The sequence below is a fragment of the Passer domesticus genome, chromosome 6 (assembly GCF_036417665.1).
Source record: "Passer domesticus isolate bPasDom1 chromosome 6, bPasDom1.hap1, whole genome shotgun sequence".
Taxonomy (NCBI): Eukaryota; Metazoa; Chordata; class Aves; order Passeriformes; family Passeridae; genus Passer; species Passer domesticus.
In genome coordinates, this window is record NC_087479.1 from 46,531,034 (window position 1) to 46,553,022 (window position 21,989).

At 44.6% G+C, this 21,989-nt stretch overlaps 2 protein-coding genes and 1 long non-coding RNA gene across 25 annotated transcripts in view; 2 read left to right on the plus strand and 1 right to left on the minus strand.

The window, feature by feature from the left end:
• Positions 1–7,832, plus strand: part of BRSK2 (BR serine/threonine kinase 2) — a 304,717-nt gene extending 296,885 nt beyond the window's left edge. For 4 of the 12 annotated variants that reach the window (XM_064425188.1, XM_064425192.1, XM_064425189.1 and 1 more), the window contains 2 exons: positions 4,448–4,512; positions 5,204–7,832. In XM_064425188.1, coding sequence (XP_064281258.1) covers positions 4,448–4,512; positions 5,204–5,656 — 518 coding nt within the window. In that variant the 3' untranslated portion in view covers positions 5,657–7,832. Of the gene's footprint in view, positions 1–1,020; positions 3,287–4,447 lie in introns of those variants that run through there. The other 8 variants (XM_064425190.1, XM_064425195.1, XM_064425196.1 and 5 more) reach the window with 4 other exon arrangements.
• Positions 7,833–7,903: 71 nt separating this feature from the next.
• On the plus strand, positions 7,904–20,746 carry LOC135303412 (uncharacterized). 2 transcript variants are annotated; one of them, XR_010364903.1, is made up of 3 exons: positions 7,904–8,250; positions 17,994–18,052; positions 19,196–20,746. It is a non-coding gene; the product is annotated as an uncharacterized LOC135303412 (long non-coding RNA). The 2 variants fall into 2 exon arrangements; XR_010364904.1 differs by lacking the exon at positions 7,904–8,250 and adding an exon at positions 9,521–9,663 and having other exon boundaries at positions 17,994–20,746.
• Positions 20,235–21,989, minus strand: part of MOB2 (MOB kinase activator 2) — a 108,788-nt gene continuing 107,033 nt past the window's right edge. For all 11 annotated transcript variants that reach the window (XM_064425209.1, XM_064425205.1, XM_064425201.1 and 8 more), the window contains exon 5: positions 20,235–21,561. In XM_064425209.1, coding sequence (XP_064281279.1) covers positions 21,251–21,561 — 311 coding nt within the window. In that variant the 3' untranslated portion in view covers positions 20,235–21,250. The remainder of the gene's footprint in view (positions 21,562–21,989) is intronic.

Sequence of the window (21,989 nt, forward strand, 5' to 3'; positions counted from 1 at the left end):
ACACTTATGTTTTCCCATTCACTTTCTCTCAAAGCCCAAGATACACGTGCAGAAACCCCAAATATCTCAGGCTATGCAGAAAGAAAAGATAGAGGATAATCCCACAGGTGGCATATTTGTTTTGTGCAACTTTTGTGTTCAGTAGCACAAGGATTAGTGCATTAACAGTACATAGACTTCAGAGAGATGGTTTCACAGGAGATGGAAGTGCCTCAGGGTTTGCTTCTGCTATTTGCTGCAGTGAGAAGAGGGCCAAGTGCTTATCTGTCTGTCTTAAAAATGTTACAAAACAGCAGACTTTAATCAGTACCGAAAGCCTCCAGGCTTGTCCTGAAGCTGCTTGTTCACCACCTCCTGTTACATTCTGTGGAGGGCTGTGAGGTCTTTACAAGGTGAGAGCAGGGTTTTTGCAAGGTGCATCCTTTCCTGGTGTCACTTGTGGTGCCTGGAGTGATTTCCCTTATTTTCTCCTTCCTCTCTTACCTGGGTGCTCCATTTTCACTTGGCTTCTCAGCGTGGTGACACCACTGGGGCTAGGTCAGTGTCAGGCTTCCTAAGAACAGCAGATGAAATACTGAGGACTCTGAGGGTTGGTGCAAACTGCCTGCCCAGCTTCCTTGTATGTTTTTGTGTCTATCTCTAGCCCTGTTTCTTCCTTTTAGTGCTTATATTCAAATCCATTCACAGTTTTGACTTCTTTCATGATATTTGGCTGTGACAGTGCTGCACACAGGTGCCCCAAACCAGTTCCTTCTCCATAAATGTACTTCTCTCAGCATCCCTTCAATACACGACCCTTTCATAACCTTCAGTGCTTGTTTTCAAACCCATTCCCTTTCCCTGTCTTGCAGCAAACAGCTCCTTGGTCTAACTCAAAACTGCACATATCCATCTCCTCCTAACAGACATAAACCTAATGCTCTGAGCCTCCCCTCCTCCCTCTGATCCTTCTCTCAGTTTCTCACTCTTTCTACCCTTTACACTTTCTTTGCTCTGTGCTGATGAACATTGGCTCTCAAGGGGAAAGAAGACCTTAGTCTGTGCATGAGACAACAGGGATGTTCTGAAGAATCACTGAGCCAAACCTTCATCCCTGTCCAGAGGAAATGGGATGTCATCTCACTTTCTGAAATGAGAAAGGCAGCCTTTTTGAGGCCCCCTGATGGACTTACAGGTGTAAAGGCCTATGACACATCTTGCACTGAACACTAGGCATGGAAGATTGCTGAAAAACCTATTCTAATCCATCATCACCTGCATTTTCAAGTCTTGTTTTACTGGATTTATAACCTCAAAGGGAACTGTGAACTAACAGGAACAACGCCCTGCACCATTTTCATGCTTCCAGCACAGCTGACCCATTCTTGGGTATCTCCAGAGTAAAAGTGTGAGGACTCCTTGTCTATCCAAAGAGCAGTGTGAACACCAGCCCAGCATCAGTTTTTCCTTGACTGCCAGGACAGGAGGGCATTATTACCTACTATTTAATTATAAGTACAAAAGGCAAAGGAAGGAAAGAGTTAGCGAAATGGCCTATTTTAGTTTTCAGTAGCTCTCTAAACATCCCTAAGGATTTTCTTACCTCCCATTAAAATTTTAACTAAAAAATGATGATTGTAAGGAATCCAGCAGTGATACAGGCAAAGAAAAGTAGACTGTTAAATACTTTTGCTGCAATAAATCTCCAGGCACTTGAAAGCCGGTAGGGCATGGGGAGGAGAAAGGGTGGATGAAACATGGGCTGCATATTTTAGTAGGATGACTAAAAGTCCTGTATCAGGACTCAGCAAATACAAGATGTATAATTTCTGAAGTGTTCTATTGCTCCATTCTTGCAAGTTGTACTTTTGTCACTGTTGCTGTCTATATGAAAACAAAAAACTTTCCCAGTTCCTGCAGAGCCCTGCTTACTCTGCCCTCATCTTTCCCTCTAAGCTTGTTAAATAAACTGCTCAGCTGAATAACTAGAGATATTCCCCTACTCTTTTCTCCCAACCCAGCAGTCTTTTCCTCTCCAGCATTTTTTTCAGTGCTCTTTCATTCTCTCTGCTGACTCCATTTGCTTATGAAGATGAGGGGTCCAAAGCCACCTGAGAACCAGATCTGCCCACATTCCTGCATTCAAGGCTGAGTGTTTCCTTTCTTTTTTCTCTTTTCATTGAAAAATGGTAACCACCTAAAATAAGTAGAAATGAGTCTGAGTAGATAAAAATGAGTCTTTGCAATGTGTGTGCCCACAAACCTAAAACAGTTCTAGGGAGGCTTAGGGGAATCTCTGGTATAGAAGTCACAGATGTGGAAGAAATACCCCCTTTCCCAAGCATTTGCATGCATGTAGAAGGAGCAGGTGGAGCTCAGGGAGGCCTGAGCCAGAAGTGACTGAGTTTAGTGAAAGCCTTTCTCTTCTTAGTTGGAAATTGAGTTATGTGCTTTGCCTGGTTGGTTGTTTGAGCCCGTCACTAAGGCTTCAGTCAGTTGGGTGAATGATGCCCTTCCAGAAACTCACAGCCTGTTGCTTTTAGCTTTGGTGTAACTGAGTGACAGAACCAGGGCAAGCAGAACATTGACCACAAAGCGGCAGGCACAGGAAGTCAAGGAATGAATTAGATTAATAAGATTCTTCACTGTATTTGCCAGCCATTTGATTTTTCTCAATGCCCATTAACAAGCAGGGGAAAGCAGCCACTACCTGGTCAGCATAGGGCAGGCAAAAAAGAGTAACACATTAAGTTTGGCAAAGCACAAATACTATGCATTTCCTCTTTCTCTGTATAAGACGATGTCTTCTCGTACTTTCCATTAGAGAATAAGAAAGTACTCAACAAGCTCTTCAGTCAAATTGCTGTGCACAGAAAGTACTTGCCTGCTCTAATTACTGGGTTGCTTATGTTTGGAATTAAAGTGCACTATGACCAAGCCACCAGTGTCCAGCAGTCTCTGCTATGAGGAAGCCCTTTGCTCCTGACAGAATGTTCCCATCTTGGGGATGAAAGGTTCCACTCCTCACAGCATTTTACCACATTGGAAGGCAGATACAAGGGGCCCATTTCCTTACAGGAGCTGGAGATAGAAATTATTTTAATTTGATAGAACGGTAGAGCCAACAGTCCCAACATTGAGAAAACTGTCATGGGGTTTTAATGATCATGAACAGGCATCCACCTCCATTGTGTACATCAGATAAAAAACACCTTTAATATCCATGCTCAAAGTGTGACCCCTCCTATGTTTGATAAAGATTAATCCCCCAATCAAAAAAAAAAAAAAAAAAAAAAAAAAAAAGAAAGAGGACTAAAAATCCCAGAAAAAGGCTACCTTTCCAGAGGTACCTGCTCCCTGTCCCTCAGTAGCACCCCAGAGCCTTTCCTGAAGTATGACTTTGTGCACACCCTAACATAGAAGTAGATTAAGAGCATATGACCATGCTTCCTGGAGGCCCATGTGGCAAAAAGGCTGTATTCATGTGCCCAGTCCTTGTTAACACTGCAGCCTGATCTAGGGGCTGGCTGAAGGACATGCCTGTTCCAGTAGCACACAGCTCCACCTCCTCTCTGGCTCCTAACTGCACTGGAATGCATGCCAGGGCCATGGAGGCTGTGCTGTGGAGAGAGCATTCATTCAGGACAGGGAGGTAGTAGGTCTTGACCCTGGCAGAAGCAGGCAGATGTGTAACAGCCTGCTTCCACATTCAGCATCTTCATTTCCAGGTACCTGTTTTGGGAGGATGTGAAGGTGCTTAGAAGCCTGTGAGTGCAAACCACAGACCACTCACTCAGATGGCAACACTCATCTCAGCCATAGCTCATTTTCCAAATGATGCTTCCCTGGGACCACTCAGGTGCTTCAGGCTTAGTCATGACAGGGTAGCAAGGAGAAACTCAAGAATGGAATAAAATGCAAGCAAGGAAAGCCTGATGCCTGGTCTAGACAGAGAGCTTAGCAAGGCTGCAAAGTAAAGCATCAATGGGCAGCCACATGGAAATACCCTGTGTTTGCAACAGCAGGAGTAGGATGGGATTTGCCTGTGTCCAGCATTACAGTCACTGACACCTCCATGTGAAGTGGCCAAGTGAATCCTAGCGATGGAATGACCTATTTCAGTCATGTGGTACTGTGTCCTCCTGCCAGGTGAGACAGCAATGCTTCCCCACTAAGGAAAAACCAGGAACTTCCCCCTAGGTGCTTTATGCTCCCAGGTTCTTTATTTCTGTAGGTGTCCCATCCTAAACACTCTTCCTCTTCCTGCTCATTGTCTTCATCCCCCACACACCCCCACGCACGTGGCTCTGGATCTCCTCATCATGTTCTTCTCGTTAAAAACCCCATTGTTCATTTGTTTGTTTGTTCTCTCTCTTTCTCTTCTCTTTTTCTCTCTCTTTCCCTCTCGTTTTTTTTTTTTCCTTCTTTCTTTCTTTCTTTTTTTGTCTCCTCTGTTTTGTGTACCCAGGCAGCCCATTGAGTAACTTCTTTGACGTAATTAAACAACTTTTTTCAGACGAGAAGAACGGGCAGGTGAGCCATCCCCCCGGCACGCCAACCAAGCATAGCGCAAACAGCAAGCGGAGCGATTCCGGTTCTAATGACTATGGGTCTAGAGGAGACAATAAGTACCCTGCTGGCAAAGACAAGGCAAAGATGGTCTCATCAGTCGGCCTACAAGACCAACCTTAAATAAACACATAAAAAATTAAATAACTTAGAGAAAAAAAAAAAAAGGAAACAGAACAAAACAAAAAGAAAAAAGCAAGAAAGAATGAAAGAATATTCCTTAGCAAGCTAGCCTCTAAACTAGAAGGATGTATATACCTTGCCACAACAGTACAAAACTGTCTATAGACAAATTTTGTATGAAGGAATGACTGTATATATATACATATATATATTTATATATGATATATAATATATATCTCAGAAACAAACACAAAAACAAACGAATGAAAGAATGAAAAGAAAAGAAAGAAAAGAAAAGGTAGCACAGATGACAAACCCAGTTCACCAGATCTTGGGTTGTGGTTTTTTTCGATTGTTTTTTTTCCTCCCTTTTTTTGAATGTTTTGCTTTTTTTCTCCTTCCTGATTTTTTGGTTTTTTCTTTTTTGATTTTTTTTTTTGGGTTTGTTTTGTTTTCTTTTGTTTTGTTTCTTGTTCTGTTCATGCTCTCTCTGTGTTTCTGACGACACCACTTGTTTCCGCTCTGCTACCAGGAATTATCCCGAAAAGTTAACATGTCAGCCACGGCTTCACCTTCTGTGCTCTGCGGACACTTGTTGGCGGAAGGCAACCGATGTAGACTGTCCAAGGACCAGTCCTGTTTGAGGTTCCCAGCCTCCCCTCTCCCTTCAGGAAGTGGGCTTCTCCCCCACTTCTCCCCAGTCACCTCCCCAGTGCACGCCTGGTTTTTTTTCTCCCCTCTCTTTTTCTTTTTTGGTGCTCCACAAGAGAGATCTGCTCAGTTATGGGATTGCAGAGTCTGGGCTCAAAGGAGGTTGCAGATTGTTGGAGTGAATTATTTACCCTTGGCAACTTCTGTCCGCGCAGGTGAACGCAGCCCGGAGAGGGAGGGTGTGGGGAAGGAGACGGGTGTAGCGGGAGCGCAGTGTTCCGTGAATCCAGAGCGCGTTCTCTTCAGAAACCAGCCAGGAGCAACTCAAAACTAAGCGTTGAACCAAGACAATATTGGGGAGCTTCATCACGGGATTTTCTTATCTTTTTGGTTTTTTTTTTTCTCTCCCCACCGCCTTTTCCGTTTCTTTTGCCCCCTTTTTTATATATACATGTATATATGTGTGTATATTTATGTATAAATATACATACATACATATATATATACACACACACAAACTAATTGGTTTTTTTTATACTGTATCATTTTGCTTTTTAACCTGCTGGAAGGGGAAAGGAGTAAACGTAGGAGGGAGAGGGGGTTCAATGAATAAACACATACAAACAAAACATTAAAACTTAGGGAAAAGGCAACTTCTGGTAGCAAAGAAGAGGGACAAGACTCTGCCAAGGACTGTCTCTCCCATCACCAGGCACAGTTGCCGCTGCTGCTACTGCTGCTCCTCCTTCAACACCTTCCTCCCCACCTGTCAACTCCCTGCCACTGTGCCACCGCGCTGGGACCTTCTTCAACCAGCTGGATCCTCCACCACACCCTGCATTTAGAGGCAATTGTTGTGTTGCTAGTGCTGCATTGATATCAGTATTATTATTTCTTTAAGTTACCAGTTTCATTTGTTGGCTTGGGTGGTTTTTTTCTTAAAAAAAAAAAGGAAAAAAGAAAAAAAAAAGAAAAAAAAGAGAAGATGAAGAGGAGGAAGAAAAGAGACTTATATTGGGTTTTATTTCCTCTGTGTGTATGTGTGTGTGTGTGCAAAATCACTGGCACTTGGTTCATCAGAGCAAGACAAGGTGGAGTCAGGGCAATGGGAGACTTAATCACGAAGCTACTGTAAACTTTAAAATTTACTGCAAGATATTTTTATAAAGTTTTTTGTTTGGTTTTGTTTTGTTTTTTTCTTTTTTTCTTTTGAAAGGGAGGAGGGTGGGATTGGGTGGATGGGGACCTTTTTTTTTTGTGTTTGAGTTATTAGGTCTTGGTTATTTATATATACATATATATATATTTAAAAAAATAAGCTGTTAGATATATCTTCTGTTTAATAACTGTGTAGAGGCAACATTGATTCTTATTTATTTTGCAGAGGAGGGGGAAAAAAGACACAGAAACCTTGTAAGTGTTCATTTTGTGACTTTGAGAAAGAAGAATTGCCACCTTTTTTCCTCCTCCTCAAGAGTTATGTGACCAAGTGTAACTTATTCTGGCCCAAGCTCAAAGGTTAAACAAACAAAAAAATGTGGTTTTACACGTGGAAGACAAAACACAGTGAGAAGTATTTCTTGACTGAGATTTTAAGAATGTAGGCTTAGCATTAGTGTTCAGCTCTTTTATGACCTTCGATTGCTGCTCGTTGGGTTCCTATGGGTGTATGTTGTATCGCAAGATTCTTTTTTTTTAATGATAATGTTGGATGAGTTCATTTTTGTTGTTGTTGTCGTTGTTGGTTTTTTTAATCATTTTTCCCCTTCTTGGACCAGTTTTACTTGTACATAGGTTTGAAGATTAAAAAGAATTTTTAAAGACACAACTGGGGCAAAGACCTTTGACTTCTGCCCTGTTTCCCCATTCCCCAAATGGGAGGGATTTATTTTAATTTTTTTGCTTTATTTATTTATTTATTTATTTTCCCTATTCTTAAACTTTTCTCTCTCGTATTGCTGTGTGCATGTCAGACACCAGGGGGTGATGGCTGGGGAGGGGGGGAGGCAAGGGTGCAGGAGAGGGGGGCAGTTTTAATTGCATGACATTGCTGTAAATTAGTCTCTTTTGCTTTCGTTGTCTTTCCTGCCTCTGCCCTCTCTCTACTTCTCCTCCGAGCTCCCCTCCCATCACCCCCGTCCTTCTTTTCCCTCTTTTCTCTTCCCTTGTGTATAGATTTTGATGCTTCTGTTACATTGTACCTCTACAAAAGGCTGGGATTTCAATACAAGATAATAATAATAATTTAAAAATACCTATATCAGCAAAACCCATGTGGTACAAGCAGGAAGGGGATTACTCACACAAGATATAAGAATAAATGAAAGCAATACCTCTTGTTATCCTTCCTATTTTGTACTTTGAAGACACACACTCGCGCACACACACATATACAGACACAAACTGACATTATTTAATGGTTTGAAATGGACAAAAAAATCTGATGTATCCCTTGTTAAATAACTGTGAGCAACTTTAGTTCAAAAACCAATAAATTCATTCAGTAAAGACACCAGCTGTTGAGTGTGCTGTTTATGTCTGTGAGAGCAAACTGCTGGCCGGTGCCAGAGCCAGCGAGTACCATGGCATGGCCTCCTGCCCTCAGGAGCTGGAGATGGCAGCTGAAGGAAGGCAGCGTCCTCCTGCCCCTGGAACTCACACCAGGGCCCGAGGAGCAAGAACAGCTCCACCCTGCAGGCCTGGCTTTCTGCAGTAATGTGTTCTGAAAGCTAAATCTGAGTTTCAGAGCAATCGCACCCCCACCGAGGTCTGGTCTGGATGGAAACCTCTGTACCAAGAGCTGTGGCTGCTTGTGATTGTTCTCCTCTCTAACCTGAGCTTCTTGCAGTGCTTCCAGATTTAGCTGCAGGAAGGATTTCTGCACCTCCCTGCTTGAAACACTCAATCACATTTGAAAAGCCTGCTCAGGTACGTCCCTGGCACTCATGGGTCGGGCTTTGTTGCTGGTTGGTTGGACATCCCCTGTGGCTGCTGCCTTGTCACACCTCGCTCTCCGTGCCTTTTCTCTGGGTCTGTCACCGTGCCCAGCAGTTCCCCTCCTGGGCTGGGCCCTGGCTGGGCATCCCGGGGAGATCCAGGTGCTTCCCACGGGGCTGGGGGAGCGCGGCAGGCCCGGGCTCACAGCAGGGCTGGGCGCTGGCCCTGGGCACGGCCTGGCCTGCTGCTCACCACAGCCCAGCCACCTCCACACGTGTCCCCCCGTGTCCCCTCTCCTGTGCCCTCTCCAGAGCTGCCCTGGCCAGGCCAGCCAGGGTTTCCCACCACGAGGCCGTGAGGGGCAAGCAATGCCTGCCATGGAGGGAAGGCAGGAGGAGACCTTCTGGAAGGTTCCGTGGAGCGGCCTCATGGATGCTCTGGTGAGGTGAGGGTGGCTGGGGAGCCTCTGCCAAGCACCAGCCACACAAAATACAGTCTCATCTAGGGAAAAGCCAGAGTGTTTAAAGGGTTTTTGGGGGATTCACTGGTCTGCTAAAACTGAAGGAGCTGACAAAGATCAAAGATGAGGAGAATCACAAATGCTGCAGGATTTGGTCTCTGTGACACTGGAAACCCAGAACTGGGAAGTAACTGTACATCATTTGCATCTCTGTAAGTACAAGGATGAGCTGAGCTGCACTGTAAAGGGAAATGGGATTTAAGTGCACTGTGGCGGCAGGTGTGTGCTGCTTCTTTTTCTGTTTCGCTCTCTCTACTCTTTTCAGCAGTGTTCATGAACTTCTATGATCTGTTCATGTCTCCAGCACAATTAGCATCCCCAGTACTGCTAATTACGGTCTTCAAAAGCTTTAAGAACAAAATAACAATTTTGCAAAGTGGAGGACCTCATGTTTAGGACCTGCCCACATTTATTCTCCCTTTCTGTCTGGCCATGTTCTAACACGGTCACTTGCTACATGGTGTCATATTTGTAGTGCATAGGAGGGGCTGTGCTTCTGACCAAATTGAGTTTATATTTAAACTGCTGTCCACAAAACACCCTTCTTATTTTTTACCTTATATCTGAAATCAAGTAGTAAATGTAGCTGAGGATTTTGGTCTGCCTCTGTGACTGAGGTAGTTGGATTGTCTCTGCTGCCAGGTGGGGGCTACTGCCCTCATCCACGCCCCATTCCAGGTGATGGCTGATGAGATGCTGTGAGCTGTGCCACCTGCACTTCATTAGCTGAGGTTCTGAGCTCTGTAGCTCTTTGCTTCTCTTGGAGAGCTTGGCTCTTTGGACTCAGTAGCTAAAAAACTTCCTGCATTTGAAGTTCATCTGTATGATTTCCTCTGGGTGAAGCAACACAGCGTAGGACCTTCCAGGAGCAAATTGGAGACAAGGCAAGTGTGTAGTACTCCAGCTGGCATTTTTTGTTTGTCTGTTTTAGCAAGTTGATGTTAGCTTAGGCACATGTGTATCTGAAAAATGTACTTGTGCTTAAGGTGAACAGTTTTTAATTGAGCCAGTATCTGGCACGTGCTACTTAAAGTAGTAGATGGTGTATATGCATCAAATGAGCAGCTGAGGCCATGGTCAGGAGGGTAAATCTCATTGCCAGGTGTCAGTCTGGGGGCTGAGAAGGAAGTTGGTTGTGTTGGAGAGCACCAATGCAGATTGTCCAGGCTTTGCAAACAATGGGTGACAATTGCCTCGGTAGTCAGGCTGGCTTTAATGGAAGTGATCGGATGCAAATGACTGAGCTTTAATGGCTCTCACTGGGCACAGGCAAAAACAGCGTTTGTGAGGACAATGATACTGTGTGAGGCCTCCAGGTAGTACTCATTCTGTGTCCTCCATTATAAGGTGTGACTTCTTTCCTGGTGATTCGGACAGTGCGTTTAACCCTCCAGGCTCGGACATTGTCTGAAACAGCGCACAGAATGCCCGCAGGGATGGTGTTCTGTAGGGAAGTCTGCAGGGCTGGTCCCCCTGCCTTTGCTTCATCTCAGCTGTGTGCCACCGATTGTGTGTGAGCTCCTCTTAGAAGGGCAGAGTGTTTTGGTGAGGAAGAGATTTAGCTCTGAGTTTCTTATTATAGAAAACAACAGGGAGGGAAGAGAGACACTTGTCTAAAAACTGGAAAGTATCTTAGTTCTTTGTTGTACCCTTTAATCTTCTTATTTTATTTAAAACCACTTCAACAGCTGCAGCTCCTGCTTAATTTGGAGAACAAAACCGTAGTAGTTCAACTGTCTGGGGATACTTGAGGCCACAAGTGGAAGGGAAACCCACACTGAGGGCAAGTCCTTTCTTCTTCTAAATGCACAATTTATTGTGGGGGTTATTTTTAGTGCTGTAATCTCACTGAGTGCTGCTGAGAGAAACTGTGCCAGGCAGGCTTTGAAGGGCTTGAGAAATGGGATTTCCTGTTCCACCGGCTCAGCGCTGACTCTTGCCATTGTCAGGAGCTATTATCGCCTTCTGGCAGCCAAAGGAGATAACACAGCTTCAAGGTCAGGGAAGACACAAGCCTTCATCAACGGCATTAGCAGAAGGAAGAGTTTGCTTGCAGCCAGGGTGGGTGTTCCTGGTGTAGCCATCGAGCTCTGCTCGGGCAGAGAGGTCCTCCCGTGGGTGACAAAGCGAGGCTGAGAACAGGCTGCTCATTGCTGAGCCCCTCTGGGCTCTCAGTGCCTCCGAGTGGGCACTGCACAGCATCTCTGGGCAGCGTGTGCCACAAACAGCTGCCTGGCAGAGGAGAGAAATTCATTTTTCTTCTCCACAGCTTCTCGTTAACCTGCTCTTTGTTGAACACTTGTGCAAAATGTTCTCTCTTCTGTGGACATTCCTGAGTCTGGAAGGCAGTACTGGCCCAGCCCTGGGAATGGGACACATTTCTCTCCACGTTGCCCAGAAGAGAAGGAAAACAAGTAGGTCTTGGGAAGTAGAAAGTCTTGGTATAGGAAGCACTTCTAGGTTCTAGAAGACCTGTCAGAAAAAGCAACTGTGTTTACTGTAAAGCCTCATAGGCTCTTGAAAAGTATTCACATTGAGGCAGCAGCTTCAAATGGCAGTGTCTGTTCTGGATGGTTCCTCTGTGGGACATCCTTGTCCTCAAAGGAAAATCAGATTTCAGAGTGCATGAAAACTAAGCTGAAACAAGGCAGTCCTGACTCACACTAGAGTTATCTGGAATTAGATTCCAGGGGAATGCTGTTTGCAACAATTGTCTTGGTCAAGACTTGTTGTTTATGAGATGCACAGTTGGGGTAGTGATTTCTCTTCTGTGTGGAGCAAATGACTTCAGTAGTCCTGCTCTGGTTTATTGAATTGTGCTGCTCAAAATTGGGTGCAATGATGTATCAGGGAATGTATTGGAGCTACATTCATTAGGGACACTTTGGTCATATGTGAAAATACACAGTTGTACAAAAAGTACAACAAAAAATCCTATTTGTAGGACTAGGTAACAGCTGGCCATTACCAGGTAATCCTGGCTGAGACCTCCCTTCACTTTATGGGAATGCTCGTGAGCTCCAGTTCACATTGGGTTCTGATCTAAACCCTTGTGCATAAGTGCAGTGTAGGAAGGTGTTATCTCTGCCCAAGAACCTTCAGTTTTAGCACCAAATTGCACAATAAGAACAGAAATGGGTATGGAGTAGGTAGAGCTTTGTGTTTACAGAAAAGACTTTTAAAAAGGCCTTGGGACTAAACTCTGGTCCTGGCTATGTGCAGTTTTAATTAAGTGTGATGCACTAGCTCTAGCTTTTATCCTGTTGCTAGCCTGTGGGGCTTGTTTTTGGTTAGTGACCCAAACAAGGGTCAGCTGCAGCCATTTGCTTTAAAAAATATTGTTCTAAAAGCTGTTCTGCCAGATGTATTTGGAAGTGTGTGGACTGTGGATTCATACAGAGGTGTGAATGTAGATACAACCCTGATGTTCAGTTTCAGTAGAGTTGTACTGCAAATCTGCTTTAGCAAAAGGGTTGAAAGAGGAGAACTTGGCAGAATGAGGAGAACTGCTGGCAAAGGATCTCATTTGGGAAAGGGGAGCAAAGAGCTTTTGTCACCTTAAGGTGTATTGCCCTGGAATGGGAAGGGCTCACCACTTGCTGAGCCATGTCTGTAGTTGAGTTGGTCTCTGGTTCACTGTCCCCAGGCTGTGTTAGTGTGCAATTCCTCTTGCATTTTCCTGCTCTATCTCTGGAGGGGAGGGACAGAGTCAGCCAGAACAACAGCAGCTCTGGCCACTCCAACCCAAAAGCTTTACCGCAGCTCCCGAGGTGTGAGTGGCAATGGGTAAACCAAGTGCTGTGGTGTCACTTGAAAGTACAAACTGTGTGTTTTGCACGGATTTTGCATGAACATAAACTTCCCAGTCTGCCTGTTCTGCTGCTCTGCTTTCCATGTGAGAGAGGTGGAGAAACATTTCGTAGTATGCAAAAATCCTGTAGAGAGACAGAATATGGTGTCACCCACTACGTGCTGTGTGAGGTGACAAGGCAGTTGTGCTGCAGAGCTGTGGTGCTGGGCCTTGTACAATGCCTTGCTGACTGTCTGGCATGGAGAACAATGTCTAGAACACAGGCCCTTCCTCAGAGAGGACAGGGCAGCAAAGACTCTGGCTTTTCTCTTGCTTCCCAAGATTTTACAAGCTGTATCATGTGCCAGCTGTCAGTGGTGCTGTGCAGAGGCAGGAGAGGAGAGAGAGGGGTGGATATGCCTCCCTCCAGCCTGTGTAGCTTCCATGTAGCTTTGCAGAGACATGACAGCATTCACTTGGTGTGACAGGGTCACAGCTAAACCTGTGAGTCTGCAGGAGGGAAAGGACAGACACAGCCCTGTCCTGCTCAAAGGGAAAGGTCAAGTAGATCCCACTGCCACAGCAGCCTGGACAGATAAATACTGTGGCACATTACTGAGGCGTGTTTCAACAGCACACAAAAAACAAGAGTCTGTTCTGGTACCTGCAGCAAGGGACAAGCTTTTCCCCTGTAGGTGTGACAGACAAGGAGAAGGAAAAGAGGTACCTGTTGTCCAGCTTCAGGGACTGAGATGGAGAGCTAGTCAGTGATCCTTTCAAAGGAGCTCAGTGGCTTGGGCTGAAATTTGAATCCAGATCTTAACCTGGCACCAGCACATTGCAGTGACCAGGTCTGAAACTTCCTCAGGGGCCTGCCCCCAAAGACAGGGTCTTTCATTTCTCAGCACGTCACTTGAGCTCTTTTCAGATACAAAGGCTACATTTCTATCTCTGTTAATGAAAGGAAAGTTGTTCTGGCATTTCTTGTCTTTCTTGTGGGATAGCACCAGTACCCAGTGTGGTACCTGCCAGCTGACAGACTGCAGAGGAGCTCTGGGTCATGCAGGCTGTCCCAGCTTCTCAAGCAGCAAAGCAAGTGCACACCTTTTTGGAAACCAGAGTCACACAATTTGTGATGTGTGGGTGATTCTGAGCTCTCTGTCCTTTTGCCTATGGGAACTTATATGAATGTCTGTTCTTATGTGGCCTCTTTGACATCATGCAACATGGGAGCACAGGCTGCAATTTTTTCCTTACTTGGGAACTTTGGGTTTCATTTACAGGCTCCTTCTCCCCTTCCCATATTTGCTTGTTCCTGCAAAACTTGTGAAAACTTTCTGATTTAATCAAAACCTGTCTTCCAGGCTGGTTAAAATAAGGCAGCAGCTCAAAAATTTGGGATAGGCAAGAAAAAGGGACAGGCAGATGGAGTCTTGCTTAAGTTTAATTTATTTTTTGACCCCTGGCTTTAAAAAGAACCCACGCTTTCAGTTCTTGGGCCAGAAGACTTTCACTGTAAAATAAAGCAGTTCTGTTATGAAGCACCTGAGCTCTTTATCTGGGAAGCACCTGGATCAGAAATGAATGTTAATCCAGTAATAACAGATAATTAAACAGTTCTAATGGGGGCTTTAATCTCTCTTCTCCAGATGTAGTTTTGCTTTTGGCCTTCATCAGGGAGATTATGATGGAACACAGAGGGCTTCTAATCCAATCAAAATTCCTTGATGGATTGGAGTATTTGTTGTGCTTTCACATGTCAGCAGTGGTTACACACAAGATTAACTTCATTCACAGGGTTGGTATCTTATTACTAAATTCAGTGTATGCATCAGGTTTGATGCAGGCAGAAGAAAGATGGGAGGACAGGATACAAATGTGTCCTGGATCTCTGTGCTGCACAGAATTGCTTGGGGCCAGGCTTTGGGATTCAGGTGGCTCCTTGCAGTCTTCTGGTGCCTCAGTGCTGACTTTGTGTGAGCTTGAACTGATCTGCCTTAAGCCTGCAACTCCAGTAGTGGCTTTGTAGTTGAAAATCTCCTGTGCAAGGAGCTTTACCTGTCCAGCTGGGAACTGTGTGTCTGCTTTCATTTGCCCTGCAGATTGTGTAGAGATTCTTCCCAAGTGTCTTGGCTTCAAATTGGATTTCTGCTTGGCAGCAGGATGCTGAAAAAGGTTGGCTTGCAGTCCCTGACTACCTTCCTGCTATCCACTTCCTAAAGTCATCCTCTGGGAGTGAAATGAGGGAGTCCATGCACAAACCTTTTGAGGTCAATAGGTACAAATTCAAGGAGGAAAAAAAAAAAGCTTTTTTGCTCTTCTGCAGACCATATCACTGGTATACTAATGAATCACCAGTGATGTTTTTGAGGTCTTGATGCACATCTTGTTTTAATATTTGCTCAGAACTGCCCATCCTCACATGCTGGGTCTGTGATGATCTGATCACATCACAGCACCTGCTCTGTAGATTTTGCTTAAGCCAGTTTAAATCAGTTTTAAACTGGTAAGATTATTCAAATATGTGTATTATTATTTGTGCTCTCTCAGAAATGTTCTTAATGTAGCTGAAGTTTTCACAGTTCTGCTGTAGTGGGTACAGCTGGTCTTCAGCCACAATTTGTCTTCTGCTTCTTGTATTTACTCCTGCTAAGACAGGTTCTATAGACACAAAGGATTCAAATGAACCTTCCTAAATTATTGAGTGTCAGTAAACCTGGTTGAAAAGGACAGAATTCTTTCTGTTACAGGTTTCACATAGATTTCGAGTAAATATATTGGGTTATCCAATGTCACTTTCCTGTTCTGGATTTTCTTTTTAAACAGAGCCAAGCACAGGGTTGTCCTTATGAATAAAAGTAAATTGTTTAGTGGGATTAATTCTGTGTTAAGAGCCATTTCATTGTCTACCAGATTTGACATGAGAGAGGTAGCTCTTCTACCTAAGTTTTGTTGCTAAAGAACAGAAGGAATATTCCTTGAGATTACTTCGAGAATTAATCCTATGGAAATCAGGTTTTTGTGTTTGATACTTTGTCAAATGCAATTAAGAGGGGAGAAACAAGTAATTTAGGAAATTTCAGCTACTTGGAATTAGGGCTGTCAAGTAAAGGCCTTTCCTAAAGGAATTCAGCACACACACAAAGGATGAGAACAGGGCTCTGTAACCACTGTGTCCTGGCAGGCTTGGATGAGCCCGTGGTGCTGGAGAGCTGTGCTGCCTTTCTTCTTTCCCAGACTGGGGATTCACCTCCAGCTCCTGCACTGCCATTAAAGCTCTTCGTGGGGAGTACTCCACTGGTTCAGAGTGAGACTTCAGTTAGTGGCTGGTGCCCAGGACCAGTTTGTTTTCCCTGTTTAGGTTTCCTTTCCAAGTCCTCGAGGGCAGTACTTGCTTCAGGGCAGGTGTCTTCTAAGCCTTACTGATGTCAGGTTGAAGCAGTGGTTTCACAGAAGCTGAAATCCTCTGTGAGCTGCCATTTGCCCTTTCTGTATCTGAGCTGATGTTGCAGAGGGTTGCTCTCCACTGAGCACAAAGCCTGTCTAGCCCAGGCTCTTTCTACTCTTTCTTTTCAATTATCCCACAGACCATTAAAAGGAGAAGGAGGTGGTTTGTGTGAAGGACTCTGCACCACCTTGTGAGAGAATGTGAACTACCTGCACTGGTGGTGTGTGGGAAAGTGCCAGAGCATTTTAATGCCTCCTTTTTAGAAAAAATGAAAATAATTAGCAGAGGACAGCATAAAAACAAGTTTAGCTAGTGCTGGGGGGTTTTTTTTGGTTTTTTGTGTGTGTGGGTTTTTTTGTTTTGTTTTTTTGTGGTTTTTTTTGTTGTTGTTGTTGTTTTTGTTTTGTTTTTTTGGCTAGACAAAGCTCTCTGAGTGTTCTCTCATCTGAGCACTTGGCCACAACAATTTCTGTTTTCTCTGAATCACATGCTGACCTAGCTTTGAAAAGTCTTATTGTTCATGTCAGCTGTCACAACCAGAACAGTTCTGTCCATGAAAAGAACAGAGACCCCATTAGGACACTGAGGGTTTTCTGCCAGCTGTTTGCTGATTTTCTCATGTTATATCACCAGTTCATTTGGAAAGATTTTGCTGTACTGCATGCAGCTTATCATGTTAAGATACCAGATCTGTCTTGAAATCCTTCAGGTACTGGGTTCATATGCAGGCACTGGTCCTGGCACAGCAGCACAGATAACTCAGCCACACTGAACCCTCTGCTGTGACTTCTGACAGCCACTGGGCAACAGGGCTACATTTAAACTGCCTGCTGTTGCCATTTGTGCCAAGGCACAAACATTGCTTTCATTTGTTTAGTAGGTTTAAATAGAACAAAACAACCTACTCCTCTGTCTGCAGTTTAGATAATGGAAGAGTATTTCTGGATTTGAGTTCTTTCTGTTAACAGCTGAAATGGTGAGCTAAGGATTGGTTGGGACAAATTCCACGTTGGATGTGAGCAAAGACTTGTTGGGTGAAGTGTGGCTTTGATGAGATCAGCATGCTTAGCAGGCTTCATAAAGCTGGCTTGTTCTTTTATGGGATGGCTTGTTTCTGTGGCAGTCCTGCAGTCTCCTGCTGATGTGCAGGAGCTCATTGTTACCTGGCAGCATCCATCTTTAGCCCCTGATCACTTCCAGGAGCATCCTGGCATGCATGTTTGGCCAAAACTGGTGGTACCTCAGAGCCATCTCTCCTTCCTCAGATCATCTCTGCAAAAAAGCACATCTTTTCTGGTTGAGTTTCTCAATGTTTTTGGTCAAGAGGTTGTTACTCACATGTAAAGTGAGTGTGGTCTGTGGGATCTGACACTTGTAACTTCCTGCAATTCCCAGGCAAGGAAGAAGGGCACAGCTCTGATTTTGCTGGGTTGAAGTGGAAGATGCCTGACTCAATTTCCAGTGGACCTTTCTTAGTGCTGGGGTGAAGCTGCCCCTCTGATCTCTACCCAGCTTCATTCCCTTGAGGTTAAAGCTGCACGTGGCTGTTTGTGCAAAAGATGTGCTGGCACTGTTCCTCTGTCTCTTTCCTGAATGGCCAGAGGTAGCACTTGTGACAGACTCAAGCTGCTGACTTTGGTCCTTGCCTACCTTGCTTACCTGCTGGTGTTCACTCCAGATGGAGATACAATTATTTTCCTCCCATTTTTATTTATGGACGCTGAGGCTTGCATTTCCTATGGATGCTGCTGCCTCAAAGATTCAGGGATAATGACAAAATAGGGGAAAGTTTCAGCTTGATGCCCTGAAAAATTCACCCTATAAATTTATAAATGCTATAAACTTCTGCACATCACTAGTGTTTGCAGAGCACCAAATGTCAAGAACAGGATACCCCAAAACACACACAGGACAGTTGCTGGGTTTAAGTGAAAGACTTCGGCCCCATGACAGCTTTTGTTTTGCTCTGGTTTTAGGCCTGGAAGTTGGTCAGGGATTTGGCACTGGCAGGTGTAAAGCTGACAAGTTTGACAAGGTAAGGCCTGCCAATGTATGGCAGGATGAGGGGGTGTGTGCCTAGATGGTTCAAGAAGGTGTTTTTCTTGTAGTGTTTGGTTGTTTTTCTGTGGTATTTTATTTATTTAGCAAAATTCAAATGATGGTATGGTCTGTCATAATCTTTGGGGATGGGGGGCATTGAATGTAGGGTAATTAAGTTGCCTCTGTTATTCTGACAGTGCTTTAAACAATTTACAAAGCATATTTAAAGCAACAAAATTATAATTTCATCAGTGTTAGAAGGCTGAAGCCTGTCAGTCCCAGGTGAATTCAGGCCCAGTGCTCACAGTGTGGGCACTGGTGACATGTTCCAAGCACGGCAGGAAGTTACTGAGAAGCTCTGAAGGCTTAGTGGCACTTCTGTATCTGAAGTTTCTACAGTGTAATTCAGTAACCACTGAAACACCCTCGGATGCCTTCAGGCTGAGCTTTACAGTAACACTTAGTCCTGACAAGAGGAACACTGGTGTTGGTGCAATTTCAGTGTTTTCCTTATTCCCACTGCTAAACCCAACAAGACAGGCCACACTGAAACAGGATTCCATTTGTGTTCTTGTTAACTGCTTGTAAAATATAAAGCGATTACCCCGGCAGATGAAGCACCCGTGCTTTCAGGAACAGCAAATGCCTGCAGAGCGAGGCCGGGACAGCTGCCATGAGCAACAGCAGCCTCCTCCAGAGTACCCTGGGACTGCCCTGCTCTCCTGGCAGCTGAGTTTTGTTTTGTGGGACTGCACTGCTCTCCTGGCAGCTGAGTTTTGTTTTGTGGGACTGCACTGCTCTCCTGGCAGCTGAACTGTTTGCTGCTTGGAGCCAACACGTGCGTTCCCAGACTTGCTACAAGGTTCTGCCAGTTCTCCAGTGGGAAGCTAAGGCACAGTCCCCCTTTTGTTCAACATGGACATCACCATGTTGTGATTGGAAACTCAAGAGCTGGAGCCAGTCTTTCCAGGGTTGAACTGCCTCTTGTTCAAGTCAAACCTTTCTCAAATGCTTCAGCTGTAAATGGTCTTTTAGCAAATACAACTACAAGTGCATTTTTACAGGAAGATAGTGAATTACCAGAAGTCATTTGGGTTTGAGTGGTTGTTTCTTGCTCTCAGTTTCTTGAACTTTACAGTGTTCTCAGGGCAAGCAGCAGAGGGGCCTTAGCAATGGCACTGTTGTCTGGACATGGAGGCTGCAGCAGGAGGACATGGTGGGGAAGGAGAGCTCATGACCACTACACTAACAGCAACTCACCTGAGCAGGTCAGTGAGAGGTATCCACAATCCAGAAACAAACAATACAGGACAAGTCTGATATCACAAGTTTAGAGGTTGTTTCCAGCCCTCACTCCTGCTCTCTTCCCTTCTCCTGTGCTCATGCCTTTTTGCTTTTTTTATGTCACTTTTATGATTTAGTCTTCTTCTTACTCGCACACTTGTCATTATCCATTGTTGCTATTGCACTTTTCTTCACAAGCTTTTTTCTTGCTTGCACTTTTTTTTCCTTTCTTGCTCATGCTTTGTTATTTGGTTTATGATTTATTTTTTTTTTAAATTTCACCCCTTGTTTGTGCTTTTCCTTTGCTTTTTTCTTTGCACTTGTTCTACCTTCCTTTTCTCTTCCTACTGTCTTTTACTACAGGTACAGACTTCATTCTAGAAAACCTTCTCAGATTTATGCCAGGTCAGTTATTAATCATTTACAGGCCTCAGGTAATGACCAAAACCACTAGCAAACAATTGTCACAGCTTTGACAGAAGAACAAATACAAGCAAAATCTGGCATTTCCCCAACTGGAAACAATGACTGCAAAAATTCAGTGGAAACTTGAAGGAAAGAAAGGAATATCACTGTCCAGATATAATACTGTATCCAGAGATGCTGTGGTGCAGTATTGGCTTCAAGTTATCCAGGAACCCACTGCATTTGCAGAATGGATATGTGCACAAACAGGAAACCTGCCCCTCTCCAGGAGGTGCTTTTCTTCATATTTCCTGGGGAGGCTGGTCCTAGGGCTACTGGGAAAAGCAAGGAATTCCTTATAAATGTAAGATCACAGGGTGGAAAACAACCCATTATTTATAAAGCTGGCAGCCAGCAGCATTCAGTGGTGGGAGGTTCTAGGGGTGGGGGTCTGGTGACTTCTGACGCTGCACACATGAAAACAAAGCTTGTGGCTGATAGATTTGTTTTTATTATCATAGAACAGATGAACTAAAATAAGCCAACAATATAATTTTATGCCAACAGCCATCTTTCTAGCACAGGCGGTGACTGACTCAGTATACCCTTCTCCCCCTTCCCCGGGCCTCTGTTCAAGGGAAAGCAAACGGTGGTGACTCTTGCACATGGTTCTGGACTGCAGTGATCCTACTCCTGTTACCTGTGCAGGTGTGCCTGGGAAAAGAAGAGGCAGGGGAGCAGAGAAAAGAGTATATATGTTGTAGGAGCAATAAGCAGAAAGGTTTGTGGATCCTCTTGCACGTTCACACCTTGTGACCGAGTAGATGGGACAACTGGAGAATCTTGCCCACTTTCAACACGTAGCAAGCCCCGAGTTGCTACTCTAGTCAAGCCAGGAGTTTCTTCCCATTCCAAGCTAACAAAGGTCAAGATGCACTCAGTAGGGGAGCTTTTGGCAGGGTAAGGGGCAGTCTATGTAAAACCAAACCAAAAAACCACCCCCACCCCACAAAAAAATCCCCCAAACAAACCTGCATTTTAAGCCACTTCAAAGTAAAAGTTACTTCTTATAATATAATAGATACTTTTTAAATGGCAGGACCACCATCCTAGAAAGACCAAAGGGCTTGCACTCAAGACCAAAGAAAGAAAAATAGAAAACCAACCAACCAAACAAAAGGGGGGGAAAAAAAACAAACAAAAAACCAAGAGTGGCCCCACTCTCAAGCTTGGCTCTTCTCTAAAAACAGCACTCATCATCCATCTGAATAGGTAAAAGGAGGAGTGGACAGAAAATAAAATAAAATTGGTGCAACTTCTCGCCGGCTGGCGCATGAACCCAAAGCTCCGTACAGCCCCGTACGACTGCGCGTCCTGCGTGGCAGCATCTCTGCGGTCAGCTTTCATCACTGTATATGCCGGTATGTATATCTGAACATATACATACACATACACACAATAGATTATACTGTTTGTAATGTTAGTGTGGGTCCAGGAGGAGGGCTCATCTCTCTTTCACGTGGTTCTGTGCTCCTGCGCTCTGGCTGCTCCCGTTGCCGCTCCCGTTACTGCTGCTCCCGCTGCTGCTGCAGAGGACCTCCGTGAGGTCATCCATGATGGTGGTCTCTTTAGGGTCCACGAGGTTGAACTCCCTGATGAATAGGATAAAGTGTGTGTAGAGTGTGTTTAAATGTCCGTGCAGCTCCAGTGCCAAAGTCTCCTTAAAGTGTGAGGAGTAGATATGGGCCAGCACATGGAACAGGTACTTGCAGATCTTCTTCACTAGGGACTCGAATGAGTTTGGGAATTCCTTGCCTGAAAGGAAGATAGAGAAACACCATGATAGCACCAGCTGCTCACTGTCAGCCCCACAGCAGCATGTGGTTAAGAGCAACCAGCCCAAATTCCATAGCAAACAACCTGAGGGCCCTGTGTCACATCACCCTCTTTTGACAGGAACCTGGGGGACAAGGCTAAGGCAGTATTATGCATTTTCATTTCAAGGTAAATTTTAAACCTTAAGGGCTCAAAAATCAGGCAGTGAGTGTAGTTCTTCTCTAAAACCACTACCTTTTTTTTTACTAGTTGTAAAAATGAGAGGTTCTTCTATGTCCTTATCTAGTTTGTCCAGGAGTGGGTTTTCCCCTGGAACACCAATTCAGAGATCCTAAAACGGAAGCCAAGCCCCATGGGCCTTGGGGGTGTGTGGCAGTTTGTACATAACTTTATATAACCTGTTCTCT